Raw genomic sequence first — 23,513 nt, forward strand, 5'->3', positions numbered from 1 at the left:
AAGGAGGGTCTGATGTGCCCAGACTGTCGGAAGCGCAAGAGCGCCAGGAAGCGCAGAAGCACCGAAGCGCTAGGAAGCGCGCGCTTCTTGTATGTCGCTAGGCTTCGGCTGACAGAAGCGTTTTGCTCCGAACTTCCGAGCTTTAAGCGCTAAAAAGCGCGCTTTTTAAAACTAAGATTTCTCCAACCGAAGTATGCTGGGTGTTTGTCATAGGGCACCATCAATCGCAAAAGTCCTGCATGACGGGCGAATTGCACTTGTGGAGGTACATAGAAGAATAGACGGCATCAAGAATATGAGTACTGCCAAGTGTATGTTTGGAATGGCGTAAAACATCTTCTAGCCACTCCCAATAAAGAGGAATGTCTGCTGGCTCAACTTCAAATTTTGGGCTGGAACTCCATTTTATTTCCTTACGGGGTAAAAGCGCAGATAGCGTCTGGAATAAACGGGCTTCATCGCAAGGACTGTGATGTGAGGCAAGGGCAGGTAGTGTTTTGCCACCAAATGCATTGACATCATGATACTCCTTGTACCAGCTTTTCGGGCCCGAGAACTCTATAAGATGATTGATTTTTGCAAAAGGACCGGTCACAGGAGGAAATGAACGAAGGTTTGTTCCATCAATCGAATTAGCATCTTCTATGCATGACAATGCCTCTTCTCCAAGAGTATCGTGATACTTGAAATAAAATATGGTGATTTTACTCCTATGAAATCAATAAAAAAATACATTTTAGCGCATACCGAACGATGGAAAAAAAAAATTAAGTCCACGTAAAAAAAAAAAAGGGTCCATAGCGTGACGAAGTTCATGCTATTTTCAGAATTATCATGGTCATGGATTATACGTAGAGGTGTCAGAAGCTGACCCGACTCCGAAAAACCATCTGTTTCGAACTGTAATCGAACTGGTTTGATCCGAAAAGTTCAGGACCGAAACCCGACCTGTAACCGATTTGACTTTATCCGACACCCGTTTCACCCGATCTGAACTCCACCTGTAACCATTTTTGATCCGACCCAAACTCCACCTGTCACCGGATAGACTCCACCCAAACTCCACCCGACACCGATTTGACCCGACATAAACTTCACCGAAAACCAATTTGACCCGGCAAATATCTGATTTGACCCGATTTGGTTTGACCCGAACTGTTGTCTAACCGACACCGATTTGACCCGGCCTAAACTCCACCCGACATCGGTTTGACCCGACCTGAACTTCACCCGGCACCGATTTGATCCGTAAAATATCTGATTTGACCCGATTTGTTTGAATCGAATTGTTGTCTAACCAACACCGGTTTAACCCAACCTAAACTCCACCCCACCGATTTCACCCGACAAATATCTGGTTTCACCCGATTTGACCCGAACCATTATCTAATCGACTTTTTTTTAAATTGAACCAACCTAACTATATCTGATCTCACTTAATTTTACCTTCAACTCTTTTAATTACTCGAATTCATATATTTGTTTATTTGTTCTTAATAACTTTTTTCCTTCCCTATTCAAAATAATATTAGATCAAGACTAGTTTTGACCATTATTATCTCCAATTTAATCTTATAATATTGAATTGATAATCCAATGTTCTTTACTTTTTACATAAATTTGCATATTTTAGCATAATCAAAAGTGAAGAGAAATTTAAGCTTAAGGGATTGCATTATAGTACGGAGTAAGAATTATCCAAACGGGCATGATAAATATTGAAATACTAAACATCAAATTTGTGGACATATTATATCTTGCTTATTTTATGTTCATAAAAATTTAAGCTAATTAAAAACTAACAAATAAATAATTATAAAATTTCATTTTTATTAAAAACATCCATAAATATTTACATTATTCTCCAATTGTTTGGCAATTTACAAACTGATACTTAATTCCTCCTTGCCTAACATATTTAATTCTTGAAGGCCTCCACTGCATTCCACGAACCACAGAAGGAGAAGAGGCTCCACCGGCGACAACTGCAAGTCTGCAATGATAATATAAAGAAAACCACACACAAGCATGATATATCACAATTAACTTTATAAAAAAAACCACACGCAAGAGCTTCATACAGCTTAAAAAAGAAGCCAAAGGCTACACCATACCACTAGTACTACATCCGAGTTTGTTGTCTGATCCTACAAACTTCTCTACGTTTTTGCAACATTTCATTTTGCTCTCAGGTCAACATGTTTCAAAGATAAACTTTGATACTAAATGACATCATCATCGAGCAATCTCTCTATTCAACATTTATAAGACAAATGAACCAGCAAGGCAACATGGGCGTCGACATTAGGCTGTCACTTTTTCAACTTACCGAAATCACAATCAAGTGTGTATCAAATTCCAAAAAACAGGCCTAAATGTCACACCTACATGAAGCCAAGGGCAACAAGATGTCTAATAATAGGAGAATAGAGTTATTAAGGGTCATTAATCAAACAAAAGTAACCAACATCACAACAGCACCATCATCACAGCAACACCATGTAAGCACCATCACCACAGCAACACCACCCATCAGCAACGACCTTTAAACTGCAACAAAAAACAGCAACCAACATGTAAAACAAAGAGACAATCAAAACCAACATCAAAAAACTAAAAAATACTAAAAAATAAATAAAAAATACTAACCTTTAGATAGAAGATTACTCGTCTTCAATATCATCAGCTTCAGGTAGGGCTTCAACAACGACATCCAAATTCGAATCATCTTCAGGTTCATCATAGCCCTCAATCCAACTTTTAGTTGTCACCATAATCTCAACATTTTTAGACAGCATCCTCGATCTAAGCTTGGTCAAAATTCTTCCTCCCATACTAAATGAAGATTCTGAAGCGACAGATGAAATGGGAATAGCTAAAATATCCCTAGCCATACGTTTAAGAATGGGATAGGCAGATTGGCCTTTCCAATATTCAAGAACATCAAAACCATTCATGTCACTGATAGGGGGGGAATAAAGGTATGCATCAATATCAAATTTGATCCCCCTACTTGAAGCAGCATGTCTACCAAAACTCTACATAAAAACAGACATAAATTATAAAAAAAAATCACTAAAAAATATTCTAAAAAAAAGACATGATTAAAATTTAGTTACCTTTAAACTAGGCTTCATATAGGGTCGAAGAAAAGTATTAGCAGCACTTGAAGAGAATGTAGCACTTCGAGATGAAGATGTAGAACTTCGAGATGAAGACGAAGAAGTAGTAGGAGTAACTGACTGTGAGTAATATTCATACAACTCCGTGAAAGCATTGTATGCCTCTTGAACCTTCCTATTAACCTCCTCATCTTCGTAGAGAATTCCATACATTTCCTTCACGTAATTAATTTTATAACGTGGATCAAGCATGACAGCAACAGCAAATATAGAAGTATAGTTCTCCCAATACTTCGAGAACTTTTCAAGCATAGGAGCAGCCATTTTCTTTATGCAGTCACTAGGGTCAGCATGAGCTTTAACTAGCAAATGTTCAATATAAACAACATTTTCAAAGTACAAATTAGCAGTAGGGTAATCAGAGCCAGAAAACAAAACAGTGACATCATAAAAAGCTTCAAGAAAATCACAAACATTTTGAACAGTTTGCCACTCATTAGCATCAATAAAATATGGAATCCCAGATTCCAACACGCAAAACCTGTCAATACCAACTTTAGCTTCCAAACACTTTCGAAGCATCAGATAGGTAGAGTTCCATCGAGTTGAAACATCAAGCTTTAACCTACCTGAGAAACCAGAATTAGAACTCCTACAAGCTTCTTCAAATCGAGTAAGCCTAGAATCAGACCATTCAATGTACTTAGCTATCAAACGCAACTTAACAACACTTTCATCAACCAATGCCAGACCAGCCCTCACAATTAAATTCAGAATATGAGCTGCACATCTGATATGAAGAAACTTACCATCACAAGGCAGAGAATGAGTTTCAAGCAAATCTTTCCTAAGCTCATCAACCGCAACATCATTGGCAGAGGCGTTATCAACAGTAATAGAAAAAACTTTACCTTTGAGGCCCCACTCATCAATCAAATCAACAGCAAACTTATAGATATCTTTACCATTATGTGGAGGTGGGAAATACCTAAAAGACAATATTATGGACTGAAGTTTCCAATTACTATTAACAAAATGAGCAGTAAGCACAATATAGCCACGGGAAGTGCAAGCAGACCATACATCACAGGTAAAAGATATTCTGCAAGGCAATTCAGATAATACTTTGGACAGAATAAGTTTTTGTGCATCATACTCACGTCTGCAATGCTTGAGAATGGTGTTCCTGGAAACATGCCTAACATTGGGATTCAAATATTCATGCAGCTCCCTGATTCTAACATGCTCAACGATCTGAATAGGATATGCATGACATATTATAGCTCTAGCCCACAAAGCACAATAGACTTTTTGATCAAACTTACTCAAAGATTGAGAACACTTCAACTTTTTGTAAGCATCACAAATTTTAAGATGGTTAGATTGGTTAGAAGTACCCAAGTTACTTTCTGCACGATATACCTTTTCCTGGCAATGGATGCAACGAGACAATACCATGTCGTCCTCGTCAAAAATATTGAAATGTTCCCACACCCATGAACGTCGCTTACCCTTACCCTTACCTTTAGGAGCAGACATAATCCCTTTATCGGCTACAGTTTCCTCATCACTTTGAGAGAGGACATCACCTTCGCAAAAAACACAAAAAAGACCAGCTCAGGACTACAAGAACAGTAGGTAATGTCCAAATGCTTACAAATCATAAAAATGAAGAGCATTTAAAGAGACTCATACCTCTTCGAGGATCAAGATGCAAAGAATTATCATCCATTCTGAAATAACAACAAACTATAATTAATCACAAACTCCATCATTAATTTGTGAGTTTTGTAACCTCCAAAAACTGAAGGAGACATTTAAACATCAAAACACAGGAAAAAAACTCACATTATATCAAATACACCAGCACTGTGATTATGATTTATGATGCAATAAAATCCAAGTTAAACTATCACCTAAACCTTAGCTACCTTAAAATAATGGAGAGTAAAGCATGAACATATTAATTAAAATAAATTATGGACAGTACTAAAGCAGGATCTTCTGTTCCGCTTAATACAATTAATTAAAAATTAAAATTTAAAACTAAAAGTTAGTGTTAAAGTTTGGAACTTTGATTCGCAAGTTACACAAGTCAATACCTAAAACCCCAAAATTAGAAAATGAAGCTCAGAACAAAGGAAACCCATAATTCAGAAATGAAACTACTCCTATAAAAATGGAAACCCATAAATCAAACCTGCAAAAAACTTAAAACTGAAGCAAAATAGATGTCTGGACACTCTTATATCAGGCTTTATCAATTTCGAAAACGAAACCACATAAACAAGGAGAAGATCAAAAAGTTAAAATTTAAAACTAAAAGTTAGTGTTAAAGTTTGGAACTTTGATTCGCAAGTTACACAAGTCAATACCTAAAACCCCAAAAATTAGAAAATGAAGCTCAAAATAAAGGAAACCCATAATTCAGAAATGAAACTCTTACATCAGGCTTTATCAATTTCGAAAACGAAAACCACATAAACAAGGAGAAGATCCAAAATATCAACAAAAATAATACTGAGTTTTAGAGAGAGAGATGAAAGGGATACCTGAAAATACTACCACAATCACCACCAAACGGCAGATTTGAGTTCGATTTTAGTGAGTTTATAGTATTGGATTCGAGTTTTTGAGAGAGATCGAGTGTTAGAGCGAGGTTGAATTGCAGAAACCAAACCCTAACTCGGTTTTTGTGAGAGAATGAAAGCTCACAAAATGAGAGTTGTGTTGAGGTAGGGAGGACTGAAGATTTGAGGCGCCGTTGTGTAATCCGAAATAGGGTTGAGAATTTGAGATTATAATGGTATATTTATATGGGGATCACCAATTATGCCCTACTTTTTCTTAAAATATATTATTATTATTATTATTTATATAATTATATGTTCTTTTTACTCTTTTTTATAAAAAATGGTGTCTATACTAATAATATATTACTACTAGTATCATACTATACTTATTATATTATTAGTAACAAATTATTATTAAATAATGTTGTGAGTTTACTATGCTTATTATATTAGTACGTACTATGTTTTTTTAATAATATATTAGGACATAGTATGCTTATTGTTATGGTTATTATATTTTATTATCATAATTAACATAATAAAAAATGTTAAAACATGTAGAATAACTTTAGGCTCCGTTCTATTAGACTTATTTTGACTAAAATTATATCATCTAAACTTAACTGGACTTATCTGGACTTAACTGGACTTATCTGAACTTAACTGAATTAATCTGAACTGATTAATAACTTATTTTGTCTGAAATAAACTTATTTGTGTGTGTAAATGTCTGAACAAAACTTATATATCTCTAATGATATATATTAATTAGTCGTTCAACCCATTAATCTCTAATGATATATATAGTCAACTAAAAAAGATCTCATAGATTACGTCCCGACATGTGTCTCATTATAACGTTATCAGATCCAAATAGCTATTTACAGTTAAGTACTTTGTATACTAGTAATAATTGACCAATGTTTAATGATATAATCCAATTCTTAATACTTTCAATTCTTACATTTGTAGAGTACGTTATTGTTGTGAATTTTGCGTTCTTATATGCGATTATGATCGTTAACACTTGACATATTGGTCGTTTTTGGTTTCTTGTCGACTGATACAATCTCATAGATTTATTGTTTCATACTTTAATGTCTATGTTATCTCGATATAACGTTATCAGTTTTAATTACCTATTTCTTGTTAATCAAGTACTTGTATACATGTAATAATCATTAAATGTCTAATGATATGATCAAATTCATGATATAAAAATGAATAATGTGTTTTTTAAACTTGTTAGGACTACTAGTAAATTGAAGAATTGTTTTGATAAGTTATACGGAGTAGTTGTTTAACTGTATTAGGAGTATATTTATGATGTATGTTATTATACACTATAATCGTTATTATTTAGTAAGAGTTATATTCTTAATTTCTTATAGATTTACATATATTGTATATCTATTTTTTACATGTGGTTCTCGTTATATAATCATTAATCATCTAATAACTTAAAAGAAACATTGATATAACGATGTTGTAGTTTAGTAAATTAAAAATACTCGTAAATACGTAGATTAATAACTTGTTTAATTAGAAATAGAATGAAAACATTAATCGATAATGACTTGAAAAGATATAGAATGAAATCGATCCAACCCGAGACCTAACTGAAATGACCCGAACTGAAATCGAACTGGTACTGAATTGACCCGAACTGAAATGACCCGAGTCAAAGTCTACCTGACCCAAAGTTACCCGACCCGGGTTTGACCCGACAAAACCCGTTTAGGACCCGACACGGGAACACCGAGTCTGTTTTTGACCCGAACCGAACTTGAACCGACCCGAAATTTACCCGGACCCGACAACAATTGACCTGAAATTGACCCGAACCGAATAGACCCGACCTAAACCCGATCTGATCCCGATAACTTTTGACCCGAACTTGACCCGAACCGAATAGACCCGAAGTGTTATGGGTCAACCCATAACCCATCCGGTGACCCGATTTGACACCTCTAATTATACGTAGTAGAAAAATAAAGTTCAACAGTATGGTCATACAAAGGGGAGAGGAGCATACTCCATGTCTGTTGGGCCACTATTACCAATTATCATTACCATCGTGTTCATCCTTTTCTGAAAATAAAAACAAGGGTTGGCAGCAAGAGTTCACGTAAATACAACCAAAAATAAAAGAAGTATGTTTGATACTCGGGTCTACCTTATTATCAAAGAAAAAAAAAAGACAAAAAGAAAAAAAAAGAAAAAAAGGGGTACATGTTCACGTGAAAGTGAAAAGAGAAAGGAAAGAAGAGGCAAAACTGGTATGGCCATTCATCATCATTATTATTATTTTTCATTATATATAATAGAGGAAAACAATAGAAGAAGACAAACAAATAGAGGAAAACAAGCAAATTGGCAAGGTCACGTGGATGAAAAATAAAAACAAGGACATTGGGCGCCACCATCATATCAATCATCATTTACAACAGGTACGAAGCACAATACATAAGTCCCGGAAAGAAGACAAGAACAACGAAAAAAAAACCACGTAAGCATACTTACAAGCATATACAGAAATCAACCACAGCTTCAAAAAAAATATATAGTTTGAAAGTTCGAGGTTTCTAAAAAAATAGGCCTGAGACTGTACAATCCCGAGTCGTATCTCACGGTAGCGGACTCTCCGGCGACGGCGATGACTCTCCATTGGGTTGTTCTTCCGTGGTGCCTTCAAACAGCAATAGACAACTTCTCGGTTCCACCTTCTCGGACTAAAGGACAATTTCTATCGGACTCAAGGACAACTCCTATCGGACTCGCGGGCGGCTTCTATTGGACTCACGGGCAGCTCCGAGCTACGAACGTTCAGAGCTGTGAATATGGACGAAGGGCGGCGGAGCACGCGATCAAGGTAGTGAACGTTGCTTGTGAGAAAATTGGCAGATTAAAGACTGTATTTATAGTCATGATAGTTGGTTTACAATCCTACTACAAATCAAAGATGAGGGTATATTTTGAACAAATTCTATCCGGATTATTAAACAATTGAGTCAAGCCTTGAGTCCTACTCCATATCAAATCGGCCAAGATAGCTGAGAAAATTCAATCCTAATTGGATTAGTTACTACGTATTTGATCTTTGCTATAACTATTATTTCTCATGGAAATAATATGGGGTATGTGAACGTGAGTATAGTGTTTTGGATTTAGGAATCTAAAAAGGGAGTTGGGCCAGCCCATCATCAAAGAAAACGGGTCAGCATTGGTGCGGGACAAGAGACCAAGTACTACTCCTATTTCTAGAAAAAGGTAGAAGTATGGGTAAAAGAAATGCAAACAAGATTTCGAGATCGGGCCACGACCAAACACTCAGAGCTTTGTGTGCTTTGTGTATGTGACCGATCCGGAGGGGGCAATTTGTAGGCATTAAAAAAATGTCATAAATGCCATGTTATTTTTGTCCCGGAAAAGTCAAAGGTTAACTTATATTCATTAAAATGACAAATAAACGGGTTGATTTGGGTTTTACATAAAATAGACCCAATTTAATCAAATAACGTTTATTTAATGAACTTGGGTTATTTAAATGGATTTAAGTCAAGAGACCCATTTATTTATCATAGAGATAAACCCTAAACCCATGAGAATGATATAAATAGCTATCTCCAAGTCATTTGCCACGGACTGAACGTAGTACACAAAATATACTACTCTCCTGAAAACATCATCAAATCGCGCAAGTGCCGTTCTACCTCCTACGACGCCCTTGAAAGAGATCAAGCCCGACGACTCTCACTCAATACGTCCTATCAAACCAGGTCGTGGAGATCGAATCAGTAGATTAAAGCTTTAGAGATTGTAACAGAAATTTCATAAATTAATAAAAATATTTTGTTTACTTATTTTGAGTTCGTTATTTTTGCAGACTTTAAATGTGTTTACAATTGTGTTTGATGATTTTTTGGCCTTCATCTGTTAGAAAATGGAGAGGGAGAGGATGGAGAAGCTGAAAAAGAAGGAGGAGAAGGAGAAGTCCCAGAAAGAAAAGGAGGCGGCGGAGAAGGTATATTTACAGGATTTCAACCTTTTCAATTTTGTTTCTTTTTATTTCTTTTCTAATCCCTTTGTTCCGGAACTAATAGTTGTGTTGATAGTGTAATTTGAACTACTAACTTGACAACTAAATGGGGATGAAGGTGGTAGAGAGTATCTAGTCTAGTTTTCGTGAAGTTTAACTGTTATGTAATAAACTGATCGACATTGATTCCTTCCTATTCTGAAAATTGTTGTCTACTGTTTAGAAGATCATGAATATCTAGATGTAGCCACTTGTATGTTTATATATGCTATTTTGAATGATTATTTGCTTGATGGTTCTGCTTAAGTCCCTGATTGTTAACTTATGTTGGTTGTGGTTTCCCCTAAAATTTGACGAGTGCCACATTTGAGATGGATATGGCTTGTGACCTTAATTTTGTGTTTCTCTCTGCATATTTGTTTCATGTTTTTTTTATAAGAGTCAACTTAGGGTAGAAATGATGGTATATATGTGGGCAACAACATACCTATACGAAAACACAAATAACCATGTTATTCTTTCTTATTTTGTTTAGTTTTGGGACTTGTTTTCTTTTCTTTTTGTTGCGCCTTAGGGAGGACTCAGAGAAGTGATATTGAGGTATAATTTTGTTTCCTGAACATTGCATTCCCATTTGAGGTTAATTCTCTTTAACATCGTAAACATTACATTTAGCTGTCAAAAGTGCACATGTGGTCCTTTTTAGTGGCCGAGTAAGCTTTGGGTTTGCTTTGTTCTGTTAAACTGACCCTATATGACAGATATAAAACTGAAATAACTACTTATGATTTCCTATTAACTTTTTTATCTATGGTTGGGTCCCATCTTAAAACAAAGCTCTGATTAAGAGAATGCTCTGTCCTTCCCCCAACAGCATTGTGATCAAGATTATTTCATACGTAAAAGGATCCATTGTGCTGTAATTTGAGTAACACAAGTTCACCAAATACCAAATTTTCTGAATTTAAAAAGGGTTGATATGGTCTTTTTCATTATGAGGGTAATTCAGCCTTTCCTTGTTAAGTTTGTTAAACTGTCAGAAGGAATATTGTGAGGTGGGTATGGCTTTAACGATGGAGTTGTATTTAAGCTCTGGATTTCGTTATTCCTTCAACTGGAATTATAACTGCCTCTTCACTCTATTGAATTTCTTATGCTTGAATCTCATTGCATCTGTGAAGATGATTTTTATTCTATAGAATTGATACGTATGGTCCAATTGCCAAAGACTCAGAGGATTAGTGCTTATTTGCAAGTGGAAGCTGGAACTACGAATAAGAGATGAAACTTGATTTCATTTGGTTTGTTGTGGAAAGTGTTAGCTCATGGGGTTTTTTCTTTCTTTTTCTGCTGCTCATCTACAATGATCTCTAAATTTTGTTTACAGATGTGTGTTGCTTGTCTAATCTGTAAACTAGATTTCCCCTGGAGTATCTCATCTCCTTTTTTTTTTTTTTTTCCATTTTCTCTTGAATGGCATCTTCCGTTGTAGATGTGCATACTTGATGAAGGTAAAGCTATGAAGACACTGAATATGTTTTAAACTTTTAATTGCCAAGATTTTGTTTTTTTATTGTATTTTCTGGAATTCTTGAAGAAAGAGTTCTGATTTTGCCACAACAATAATCTCCTGTGTTTTTTTTTGTCTATTAAACATCTTTCTTGCCGTATTCTGCAAATATATATTCTGATTACCTGTTACTCCGTATGTTCTTATTGTCTACTCATTTTGTTGCAGAAAACCGAGGGAGATTCTCATTAAGGCTAAAGCAGATTCTAAGTCTGGCAGTTTCTTTGACAGCTTCTTGAGAAATAAATGTACACTGTACTCAAGTGAATCAGTTTGTCCTGTATAGTTTGCCAAGATTGAGTACAATCTTGTTGATGAACTAAATCCTTGTTGTATCGCAAGTCCCTAGTCTGTGATTCTGTTATATACAATTGTGTTTGGTTCGTTCAGAAACTGTCATATTAGCGTTATTATGGTACAGTGGTATGACATTTGAGAAAGGATTTTGTTTCTCGTACTCCCTCTGTCCTACGTCTGGAATGAATTGTCACATCAATAGTGTAAATTAAACTAATGATGTGACAACTACATTTGGACAGAAGTAGTTTGAGAATTTGCCAGTTTGAGTTTTGGGTCTCTCATTCAGTCTACTACAGTTTTTTTTGTTTTTTTTTTTTCCAAAACCAAGTCATAAGTCATCAGATAGTGGCAAATAATCAAGAGTATAAAGCTTATTAGGCCTGTGAAATTGCATGGCAATCTTAGACGAAGTACTCCTGATACAAATCTTTTATTTTCTTTTCAACTGATAAAATGTACTCCGTAGTAAATACTCCGTATTCATTTGCTCTGTTTTCGATCTGTTTCTTAGTATTAGTAATTTTCTCTTATTAAGACAAGCAAATCAAATGATTAACTCGTTGGATTGTTGTTTGAATTCTGAGAAACGGAAATTCAACACCCAAATACTTAACTAGAATTGACTTGTTGTCCTTGATGAAGGAATTTTGTCCATGTTCAATTTTGATGAGCTCTCCTACGTCAGTTTGGGCAAATACAAACCTTTATATAAGACGGTTTTACATAAAAGACCGCGCATATAAATTAAGCAATAGAACCAATTAGTTAAGCAATTGAATCAATTAGTTAAACATTGAAATTAGTCAGTTAAGCAATTGAACTAAACTTGAAATAATTTGGACGGAAGTAGTGTATGACGAATTCACCATAGTATGGAGTATGACTTTACGATGCCATTGGACTCAGAGCACTGAATAAAGATATCGAGTTTGTAAATTTGACAAAAGTGAGGGTATGACACAGGTTTCCCTCATCATCAAAAATAGAAGTCTCAACTCTCAAGTATAAAACACAATAAATATACTAATCCAGATTCCAGAATGTTATAGCAACTAAGATATCATAAAGTATAATCTCAATCTCAGATAAAGATTACATTCTAACTGTCATCTAACTTTATCCATCATGTATTATCTATGTTTAGTTGTCCTTTGACTATCCTAAATACCACTTGATGGGCTGACGGGCCTCTCATATTTACTCACACACCACTATAATGGATCCTTTGAAAGGTACAACTTCAACTTCCCTTATATTTACAAAATTAGACATTCGGACCACCACCCTCGTTTCGAAACATTTACATTGGAAACCCGAAACTTGGGTACCCAAAAGGGGATCCCCCTTGAGTAGTATTACCACTAAATGGGGGTGATGGTGATGCTGATGCACCCATTTGTTGAAATCCCGCATGATGATGTTCCATGGTATTTCCTCCAGGAGGTGGAATCCAATTTTGTTCTACGGCAGGATGGACACCAGATTTCTCATCAACGGTTGTAATGTCGTGGATACTTGACCTTTTTCTCTCTTTCTTCCCAGAGTTTTGCCTAAGGTAATACTTCTGCGCGTGGCTAGCCACTTGGGTTGGAGTTCTTGTAACCACCACATTACGCGATATACTCCTCCAATCACCCTTGCCATACTTCTCAAGCCCGATCAAGAAAAGTCTGTTATTCATTTACATTTATACCAGAGCAGATCAATTAGAAATTAGAATGCCACAATTACCAAAACAACACAACATTCGCCAACTGCTAAGCTACTTCAACTCATCATCCTTATTCAACCCTTCAAGCTAATCAAGTCTACTAAAGTATTAACTATACATTCCACTATTCCAGTCAAGTTGTATATTGCTATATGTTTTTCTTACCAACCCAACCAAAATATCATCAAAATTAGGCGCCAGCTAATCAAACATTACTTTTAAAGATATTTCATTAAGCTTTCGTGTTATATTACTATTCCTCCTATCATACAACCTGGCAAACCCAAAAAAATTGACATAAATAATTAAATACGTAACCAACCATTTCATCGCCATCCTTATTACCATACATTTCCAACCAAACTTCTACCAAATCAAAGTCACACAGTAATCCCACTGTCCCCCTCTCGGATTCTCAACTTCACATGCTCTGCATACGACCATTCGAGTTTTTTGCATCAACTGTTGTAAGTTAAAGCTCAGGTATACAATCAAATTGAATAAAATAACCTCTTTATTATTCAGCAACGAGGAAATAGCACATTTCTAACAATCAATATATGTACAAGTATTTAATATTTTTTGGGTATTGAGGCAGAAGATTCACAAAAAAAAATCCAACAATTTGATGAAAGTTTAGTTCATAATTCCAAGTTGTACACCCCATAAAATAGACCAAAAGCGATAATTTTGCACATTTCAATCAATTTTTTCTACAGTAACATCAGTTTCATCATATAAATAATTGCAAAAAATAAGAAACCAATTGAATCCAAAATCAACAATTGAAAAACAATCAAAAATAACAAAAATTTACAAGGAATTACCTGTGCTCTTCTTCAGTCCAAGGGGTACCCTTCTTCCTCTCAACATCATTTTGTTTAGGCTTAGTATTACTATTTACACCATCAGACCCAAAAGAAATTTGATTCAACCGAGTTGACGGTGACTCGGTACCCCACCAAGAAGCGCCAAACTCGTCAGAGTAACTCGGAAGTTCAACTCGGCCCGAGTCGATCTGATCGACGTCGAACAGAAGATCTTCATAGTGGTCTCTAACCTCCGCTGGCGACCTCCCCGGAACATGGTCGGCGATTTTATGCCACCGATCTTCCAACACTTCTTCACCAAAAATCACCAGAGCTTCCTCGAACAACTTGTCCTCTGCTCTTGTCCACTTCCCCAAATCACCTCTCATCCACCAATATCGATCGACGAGTAATTCCAACTTTTGTGCTTGAATTTGTAGAGATGAAATTGAGGATATTTTGTAGTTACAGAAAAATTAATTAGGGTTTTAAAGGATTATTCGAAATCAAAATTGTGGTGGTTCCTTCCAAGCTCAAATATTGTTTCGTGATGATGTCGATGAAAGTGGGGGATATAGATTTAAGGGTTGGTAGATAAATGGAAGAGTAATTTGAATATACTAAAGTAAAAGAGTAGGATTGTGTGAAATCTAGAAAAAGGGTATGATTGAATTAGGATAAAATTGGGGGTTTTAGAAAAGTATTTATAAGAGGATGGAGAAATGCGAAATTGAGAGGAGAGAGAAAAAGAAGGACAAAAGAGGTCGCGGTGGCTTTAGAGTGTATACCTTTCCAGCCTGCGGTTTGAGCTGGTTTTGGGCCTTTTTTTTTAATTGTATTTAGGGATGAACTGTTTTGGAGATTTTTAACACGTTTTTGGGTTTTCCATATTGCTATTTTTGATTTATGTGTTACACTGGGATGTAGTCGTGGAGGAGCGTTTACTTTTGGATGATGATAGAAGTACACAAGGTGTGCAAGAGCATCTTGCACACCACCACTTATAATATGCCACCTCAATTTTAAAAGATTCCTCTATTTTAAAAATTTCAAACTGAAATTTGAAATGTGTTTTGAAATTTTAATTTTGAATTTCAAATTTGTTTTAAGTTCTCAACAATCAGCAATTAATTATCTTTAATTCCCCAAAAATGTAATTAGTGGCATTCCCCATAAAGGAAACGAGTAACCAAAAAATCATCTAATATTTTGATCTTTTCATGACTAAAATGATCCCGTAAAATAGTTTTGATCCGCAATTAAAAAAAATTGGTTATTTATCCTCTTGAGAAGAATCGAACACGGGTTTGCGCAGATAGAGTAGATGTTGTAACAGCTTAGTAGTGACCATTGTAGCAAGGGGTATCAGCACGTAAGTCATTGCAAACATAAATCTTTTAATCTAATTTTACCAAGTTTGAGAATTCTACATATGATTTATGTAAAGGTGAAATGATCCTTTATAATCGTAGATAATATTATAACACATTTTATAATCGTAGATAATATTATAAGACATCTAATTTTACCGAGTTTGAGAATTCTACATATGATTTATGTAAAGGTGAAATGATCATTTATAATCGTAGATAATATTATAACACATTCATGTGTTTTATCTATCTTTTCTAATCTTGGTGGTGGGTCATAATTTTGTATTATAACAAGAAGTAAACAACTTACTGGGTAGATGTTTATGAAAATGTTAGGAGTTACACATCTATTTTACTTGAGTTTTTAGCGGCGGGTGAATCGTGACTTTTAGCGGCGGCTTTAGGGTTCATTAACTAAATTCCATCCCCAGAATTTCATCGCGCCGATGCCCAAAAACAAATTTCTCTCTTCGACGATCGCCACCTTCATTTTCCTCCTCCACAGACAATCGAAAATTGTGGTGGTGCTATTTTTTGGGCGGATTCATGGTGGTTACTTGCAATTGATAAATCCCAAATTAACGAATTTGCAATTGAAATTGGAATGTCCCAAATTTATGAATTTGCAACAAATCCCTGATTAAATAAAATCAGATTTAATAAATTAACAATTTATACTGCAACATAAAATCTATAATTGCAATTGAAGTTCAGATTAATCTTGGAAACGCAGAATCAGATTTCCTTTGTTCATGCTCAATAAAATATATAATGTATTTAGAGGATCATTTTATTGCCATCTAACACAGTAGGATGTAATTGAATTCTTATCATAAAATCTATAATCATTCTTGTTGTATACTTTGTATTGTAAATATTCAGGTGCTGATACCCCTTGCCAAGATGGTCACCAAGACGCACCTTGATTATGTACCCTGCACCCGTGTTCGAATCCTTGCAACTGCGTAACACAATATTTTTTTTAATCTGAATAGATAATTATACGGGATCATTTTATCTTAGAGAAAATCAAAAGCGAAACTGAAATAACTTATTAAAATAAATACAATAAATATATTTATGATATTATTGTAGATGTGCTGATACCCCCTTGCCATATTGGTCACCGCAATACATTATCTTATAGAGGCCCTGTGTTCGAATCCTTGTAAATGCATAACACAACATTTTTTTTAATCTAAATAGATAGTTATACGGGATCATTTTATCTTAGAGAAAATCAAAGAACTATTCATTGGACTACACGCCGAGTATGATAAACAAAAATTATGTACAAGGAACTATTTATTGAACTTCCGATCCTAACAGTAAAGTTTTTAAAATAATTTTCTAGAGTAAATATAAATCCAATGTTATATTTCCAATATACCTCTTTGATAATAGGGACATTAAATATTCGCGTGCTCCCGATAAAAGTAACAAGTTACCAAAAAATTGTACGGAGTAGAACAAAATTAGCTCAGTTCTCTGATTTCTTTATCACTAAAATGATCTCGTAAATGATCTGTGACAAATTCAAATAATATGTTATTTCCTTGTAAATAATCATGGTGGCAAGCAACGAGTCTTTATCACTCACTAAAATGATCCCTAAACCCTACTATAATCTGATGACATTTTAATTTTTATCTATTTAGATTCAGATGATTTCACAACAATTATTGATTTTTCATTCAATTATAACATTTGTGTACCATTATACAATTAGGTTAGCGTAAATAAAAAATATATATAGCTTAAAACAAATCGAGGTGATTTCTAAATAATTATTTAAATATGTGTGTACCGTATAAAATTAGGTTAACATAAATAAAATATATATAACTTGATACAAATTATTGTCATACTAACATTTTCGCGTATTATTAAATATTATATTTTACTATCAATTTGGGTTTTCTTAAGATCATGACTTATATATTTTTTTAAATTTAATATTTATATTAATTATTTGTTATAACCAATGTTGATAAACAATATGGATAATAAATGTTGTGTTAGTCCCCATAAAAAAACTTTACGGCTGCACATAACATGAAAATAGGCGTGAAAAAATAACTCATACTATATATAGTTAAATGATACTTATAATTATATGTTGACGATTTTTACACTAAATTTAATAATTTCCATAAAAGGAGTTACCCAAATAACATTCGAATTCTATAAATATGATTTTTTATTATTAAAATGATCCCATAATTGATTTGTAATATTTGCAACATAATTTTTATTTTTTTATTTTTTTTATATATAGGACTTAGATTGAAATTATTTCTAAACAATTATTTATTTTTCATACAAATTATAATATTTGTATAACGTTATACAATTAGGTTAATGTAAATAAAATATACGGAGTATATAACTTTAAAAAAATTGAGATGATATCTAAATAATTATTTATTTATTTGTGTACCATTATAAAATTAGGTTAGCATAAATAAAATATATATAACTTGACACAAATTATTGTCGTACGGACATTTTTCGCGTATTATTCAACATTATTCTTTACTATCATTTTGGGTTTTCTTAAGATCATGACTTATATTTTTTTTAAATGTAATATTCATATTAATTAATTGTTACAACCAATGTTGATAAACAATGGGGATAATAACTTTTGTGTTAGTCCCCATAAACAAACTTTACGGCTACACATATCACGAAGTATAGGCGGTTAAAAATAACTCATATTATTCATAATGATACTATATATAGTTCAATGATACTTATAATTATACATTGACGATTTTTACACTAAATCTAATCATTTCCATAAAAGTAACGAGTTACCCAAAATATATTCTTAATTCTATAACTATGATTTATAGTTTATTAAAATGATCCCATAAATGATTTGTTAACATTTGTAACATAATTTTTATTATTTTTTATTTTTTTATATAGGATTTAGATTGAGATGATTTCTAAACAATTATTTATTTTGATCAAAGTTTTCTGAATTTTTGGGAGTGGTATATTTTACGTAAATCTATTTTTTTTTAATAGGACCACAAAATATTTAGTTTTGAACACAACAAATACAATTAACATGGTGTTAATTTTAGGAGGGGTTTGTTTTACATATAATCTCTTTTATGTAAATGATCAAAATAATCAACTTTTTACATATAACATGATTTTAGTTTCAGAGAAGGGTTTATAGTACATAAAATATGTTTTGTTTTTAAAGGATCAACTATAATTACTTTTGAACACAACAAATAAAAATTCATAATGATTTTGGTTCATCAATTGAAAGAAACGTGGGATTTTTAAAAAATAAAATCATAACCTATTGTTAAGATTCGAACACGGGTGAATGTTAGGCAAAAGCGTTGAAGTTACCACCACTATGACAAGGGGTATCAGCACGTCTACAATTGCAATACCAATTTATACGACTTATAAAAATCAATGATCCCATAAAAAGATGTCATTTTTTAAAAACATTGTTTTTGCTAGAGCCAGGATTGGAAGGCATGTTGATCGCAAATATATTGAAGTTCAAGCGGTAAAGCAATGACAATAAGTCCATGATGACAAAGGGGTATCAGCACGTTAACATTTGCAACATAAAACATTTTTATCTATATGGAGGGAGTATGATTTTAGTTCTTTTAATCATATATATATTTTTTAAATTCTGATGGTATCAATTAACAAATCACCTCTTCGTATAATACAATAAAATAAGAAAATAACTTCATCACGAATGAATTAAGTCGTGAAATCTTTCACTTAACAAATGAATTAATTTCATCACGAGAGTCTTCACCACGTCGTATTATGAACCCAAGTTGATTCCTGATGCACAAAGGGTAATTCAGATAAATTTGTTTTATTTTTATTTTTGATGAATAAGTTCAACAAACACGAGTTTATTTTTTGACGGAGTGTTTTAATTGTGAAAATCTTGTTAATAAATGTTGCATTTGAAGAGATCGTGTTTTAATTTGTGGGATCATTACATGTATACTGAAATCGGAATACATACTGTTTATGAACTTCATTAGCTATCGTATCTTGTATAAAATTTTAGGTAGCCCACTATGATGTGCTGATACCCCCCGTTAAATTGGTTACTTGATTACCCTTACACTAGCTAAACCCGTGTTCGAACCTTTGTGGTTGTTGAAAAATAATATATTTTTTCCCTATTCATTTTTTTTAAAATTTTAATGAGTATTTTTTATACAAATTCTACAACCAAAACACATTTAGGAGTATCGTCTATACAATTTCTAGAATCAAAATCATAAGTTAATCAAACAGGTTTATTGCTATACAAAAGGTTCAACATTGTAACTTCCAATTCATCATCTCCAGATTCGTAGAAGACGAATAATAGTTACATCCATTGCAATATTAAATATTTTTTTCCAGCCATTGCAATAGGTCCAGCTTTTGTCACTTTCAATTCATCATTTCCAGTACATCTCAACTGAAACACTATAATAAATATGATTGAAAATCTCTTAGTAATTTCATCAAACAGGTTATATGCATCACTAAATCCATGGAAGTTCTTTTAATGGCAGACTTTTATATGCCTCGAAAAAAAATTATAACTCATTTAGATAGTTAATGCATTCGAAAATGGCAGAAAATAGAATGAGAAATAGAAATTCAGAGGGTGGGAAAAATGAATCACATACTTTGCAGTTGCTTTAGCAATATAAACCAGAAAAAATGGCTCTTTGCAGTTCTCTTATTATTAGTGGAGGTGAAAGATGAAAATTTGAGGTGAAGAGGTGTTTGGCGCAAATATGAAAAATGGGTATTTTGGCGCAATTAAATCCCGCTCAAAGAACAGAATGGCGCAAATGGCTGAAAATATTTGCCGCCCAAAAAAATTATTTTAGAAAGCTTTTCCCTCTCTTTTTTTAGTGGAATTTGTGAGATGGCATTGTGTAATTGGTGGTGTGCAAGATACCTTTGCACACCAAGTGTATCCCTAGCCTTTTCCTTTACTTTTGGTTTTCTACAAATTCATTACTCTCTTCGATAAGGGGTGTTTGAATACTCCTCTGTCTCTAAAACTTTGTCCCAAATATTATTTACTTTATTAAGAACTAATTTTGAAATTCATTTTTTTTAGTAACAATTCTGTATTTATGTTAGTAACTATTAACAACTACTCCGTAATAATGAAGTTCATTTGGAAGATAAGAATGACAAACATGCATTGAATAGAGCAAACACAAAATTACCCCCTAATTAAATTAGTGGCAATCGATTAAGTTAAATGGAACCGGTCATAATTGATAATTTTGTCATAATGAGATCAAATAATTCAATCTTATTAACAAAGGGTTATAGATTGTTAGTTTGTCAATTAACTTTTATCGAATACAATCAAGAAGTTTCATAGCAACTTATCCAAACCATCAATAAACCGAATGAAGGAGACTAAGATTTTTCATCTTTTCCTCTACGTCTAATTCCACCACATTACAATGCAGCACTTGCGCAAGCTCGACTCTAAGATGGGAAATGCAAACACCCAGACATGGAACACAAAGTCTGTAACACCCTGATAATTCCTTATATTTATAATTATCTTTTTCCGACTAATATAAAAGAATTACCAAGATATTACCGTCACCGTGATAACGGCTAAGGCTATTTACCAGAATTACGCAACGGAAATAACTAACTTTCAAAACATATTAAATAGTTAATGGTCATAAAACAACTTGGAACCATTGAGGCCCAAACCAACATTAAATAGTTTAGAAAATCCATTAACTAAGTTTCAAAACCATACTAAAGTAATAATGATAGTCATGACTATAAATTAAAACAGAGTTTATAAAAGCGAAAGATGAAATAGTCTCTCATCACTATTCCCATGATAACTTCTCTCGCAAGTTGTCTCTACCAACCTGCTTATTGAAAACTACTCCCCAACAATGCAAGTGCAGTGATGGATCATCATAGGGTCATTAAAGCGAAGGCCATGACCGAAAGACATGAAGCACGAAGTCAGCGAAAGCTGAGTACGAACAAGCTAAAATGAAATCCTAGTCTAACATGCTTCACTCAACAATAAAGATAATCCACATGCAAAAGTCATTCAAATAAACCAATTAATCATGAAGACATACTCGAGACTTGACACGACTCTTAACTCATAGATTAATAAGAATTTAGCTTCGAACGGGCATTACACAAAACCACTGAGGGAATAACAAGACCACTGAGGGAAACAGAGGGTGTTGGGACCCCACCAAGCACCAAATAAAATAAAGTCGGGATTTCGACCATACCGAAGGAATTCCTGCGCCTTTTATAAGCGAATAACCAAATAATGAAACAACGTCTTGTATCATGCAAGGAGTACGAGTTTCTCCGACGCGACTCCCCCCATTGTTCATACTCAAGGTGTATACGTTCCAAGAGTTTTGAAGCTCATTCGGGTTACACTTTACGTTAATTAGTATGTTATGTTCAACACTCAACCCAAAGACGTAACTCACAAGTAATTCAACAATTACACAAATAAATAACTAAACAATGACACTTCATTTTAATCTTTTAGGACTTGTGATCAAACATAGGACTCAAGTGAAATTATTCCATTGCTCCATCTCAAAAACACTGTTTGAGATAACCCGACGTTGTGAAGGAAATAATGCCCTTGGTCAAAGTATGCATTCAATGATAAGTCTAATATATGCGGTTCAGTATTAATTAACAAGTTAATAATTCAGTGAGATCAAGTGAGCTGAATGCCTAGCTAGAGGCCGCTTCAGTTCAAGTGGAATTAATGATATTAATCCACAACTTACTCTTGACTGAACCCATAGGGTCACACAAATAGTACGTAAACGGATCAAGTATTTAATGGCATTAAATACTCCATCTATGGATATTCGGAATCGACGGATCTTGGTTTCAGTGGGAGCTGAGATCGTCACAGGCAAGAAATGAATACTCCGGAAACGATGATATTGCCGGAAACGGAAATATGGATCGTATCGGAAATATAAATATTATCCAAGTTGTAGATGTTGCCGGAAACGGAAACATGGTACGTATCGGAAAATATTATCGGAAATGGAAATATTGCCGGAATCGGAAATATTGCCGGAAACGGAAATATTGTCAGAATCGGAAATATTATCGGAATCGGAAAATAATTCCGGAAACGGAAATATTAAATATTTGTTCGAAACGGAAATTGATTCCGGAATCGGAAATATTAAATATTGTTCGTATCGGAAATGAATTCCGGAATCGGGAATTTAATCGGAAGCGTATCGTACGAATTAGCATCGGACGAGGCCCGCTAGACGAAGGCCCAGCACGAAGCCAGGCCATCGCCCAGCGAGCCAACACGCACCATCGCATGCCAAGCCTCGACCAGGCCCAGCGCAAGGCCAGGCCCAGCCAAGGCCTGGGGCGCGCGCGAGAGCACAGCAGTGGGCCGAGCGCTGTGCGCCTAGCGTGGGCCGCAAGGCTTGCGCGGGTGTACGGTGCTCATGCAATGCTTGTGCGGGAATCCTAAAGCAATCGGGATTCAAAATATGATTAAATCGTAAAACTATTAAGATAATGATTATTTAATTAGAGTCCTAGTAGGATTATAATTAAATAAATTAGTATCCTAATAGGATTCCAAAACCTTTTCCATAACTCTATAAATAGGTGCCTAGGGTCACATATTTACACAGATTATTCAAGTATTCAAAGTGAGTTTTTGAGAGAAAAATTCAGTCACATTCCTTGCCTAAAAGTGCCGAAAATTATTAGTACCTTAAGGGCGATTCTAGTTGGTCAATCTTAAGGCGGATCCGGACGTGCTGTGGACTATCTACGGAGGGACGACACTTGGAGTCCTAAAGACTTGTTCTTGTTCGGTTCGGGCGCAGCTAGGGAAGGCACGCAACAAAGAGTATGCATCTAAACTATGCTATATGATTATGTGTAAATAATATGTATTCCTGGCTAAATGGTTTTTCCGCATGATTTATGAATTGTCAT

The 23,513-nt window shown here is 34.2% G+C and overlaps 2 protein-coding genes across 4 annotated transcripts; one reads left to right on the top strand and one right to left on the bottom strand.

Moving 5' to 3' along the window:
* The first annotated feature begins 7,510 nt into the window (after positions 1 to 7,510).
* LOC110795764 (uncharacterized) lies at positions 7,511 to 11,715 on the top strand. 3 transcript variants are annotated; one of them, XM_056827814.1, is made up of 3 exons: positions 7,511 to 8,567; positions 9,636 to 9,719; positions 11,473 to 11,715. In XM_056827814.1, exons 1-3 carry the CDS (start codon positions 8,352 to 8,354, stop codon positions 11,494 to 11,496), a joined length of 324 nt encoding a protein of 107 aa, XP_056683792.1. In that variant the 5' UTR covers positions 7,511 to 8,351; the 3' UTR covers positions 11,497 to 11,715. The 3 variants fall into 3 exon arrangements, 1 of the variants encoding a protein (XP_056683792.1); XR_008920078.1 differs by lacking the exon at positions 7,511 to 8,567 and adding an exon at positions 8,618 to 9,474; XR_008920077.1 differs by lacking the exon at positions 7,511 to 8,567 and adding an exon at positions 8,624 to 9,474 and having other exon boundaries at positions 9,582 to 9,719.
* An 887-nt stretch (positions 11,716 to 12,602) lies between these two features.
* On the bottom strand, positions 12,603 to 14,924 carry LOC110795754 (transcription factor DIVARICATA). Its single transcript, XM_022000772.2, has 2 exons — positions 14,143 to 14,924; positions 12,603 to 13,274 (listed from the first exon to the last, which is right to left on the bottom strand). Exons 1-2 carry the CDS (start codon positions 14,511 to 14,513, stop codon positions 12,905 to 12,907), a joined length of 741 nt encoding a protein of 246 aa, XP_021856464.1. The 5' UTR covers positions 14,514 to 14,924; the 3' UTR covers positions 12,603 to 12,904.
* Positions 14,925 to 23,513: the final 8,589 nt, after the last annotated feature.

This window comes from Spinacia oleracea, chromosome 4, assembly GCF_020520425.1.
Source record: "Spinacia oleracea cultivar Varoflay chromosome 4, BTI_SOV_V1, whole genome shotgun sequence".
Lineage (NCBI taxonomy): Eukaryota > Viridiplantae > Streptophyta > Magnoliopsida > Caryophyllales > Amaranthaceae > Spinacia > Spinacia oleracea.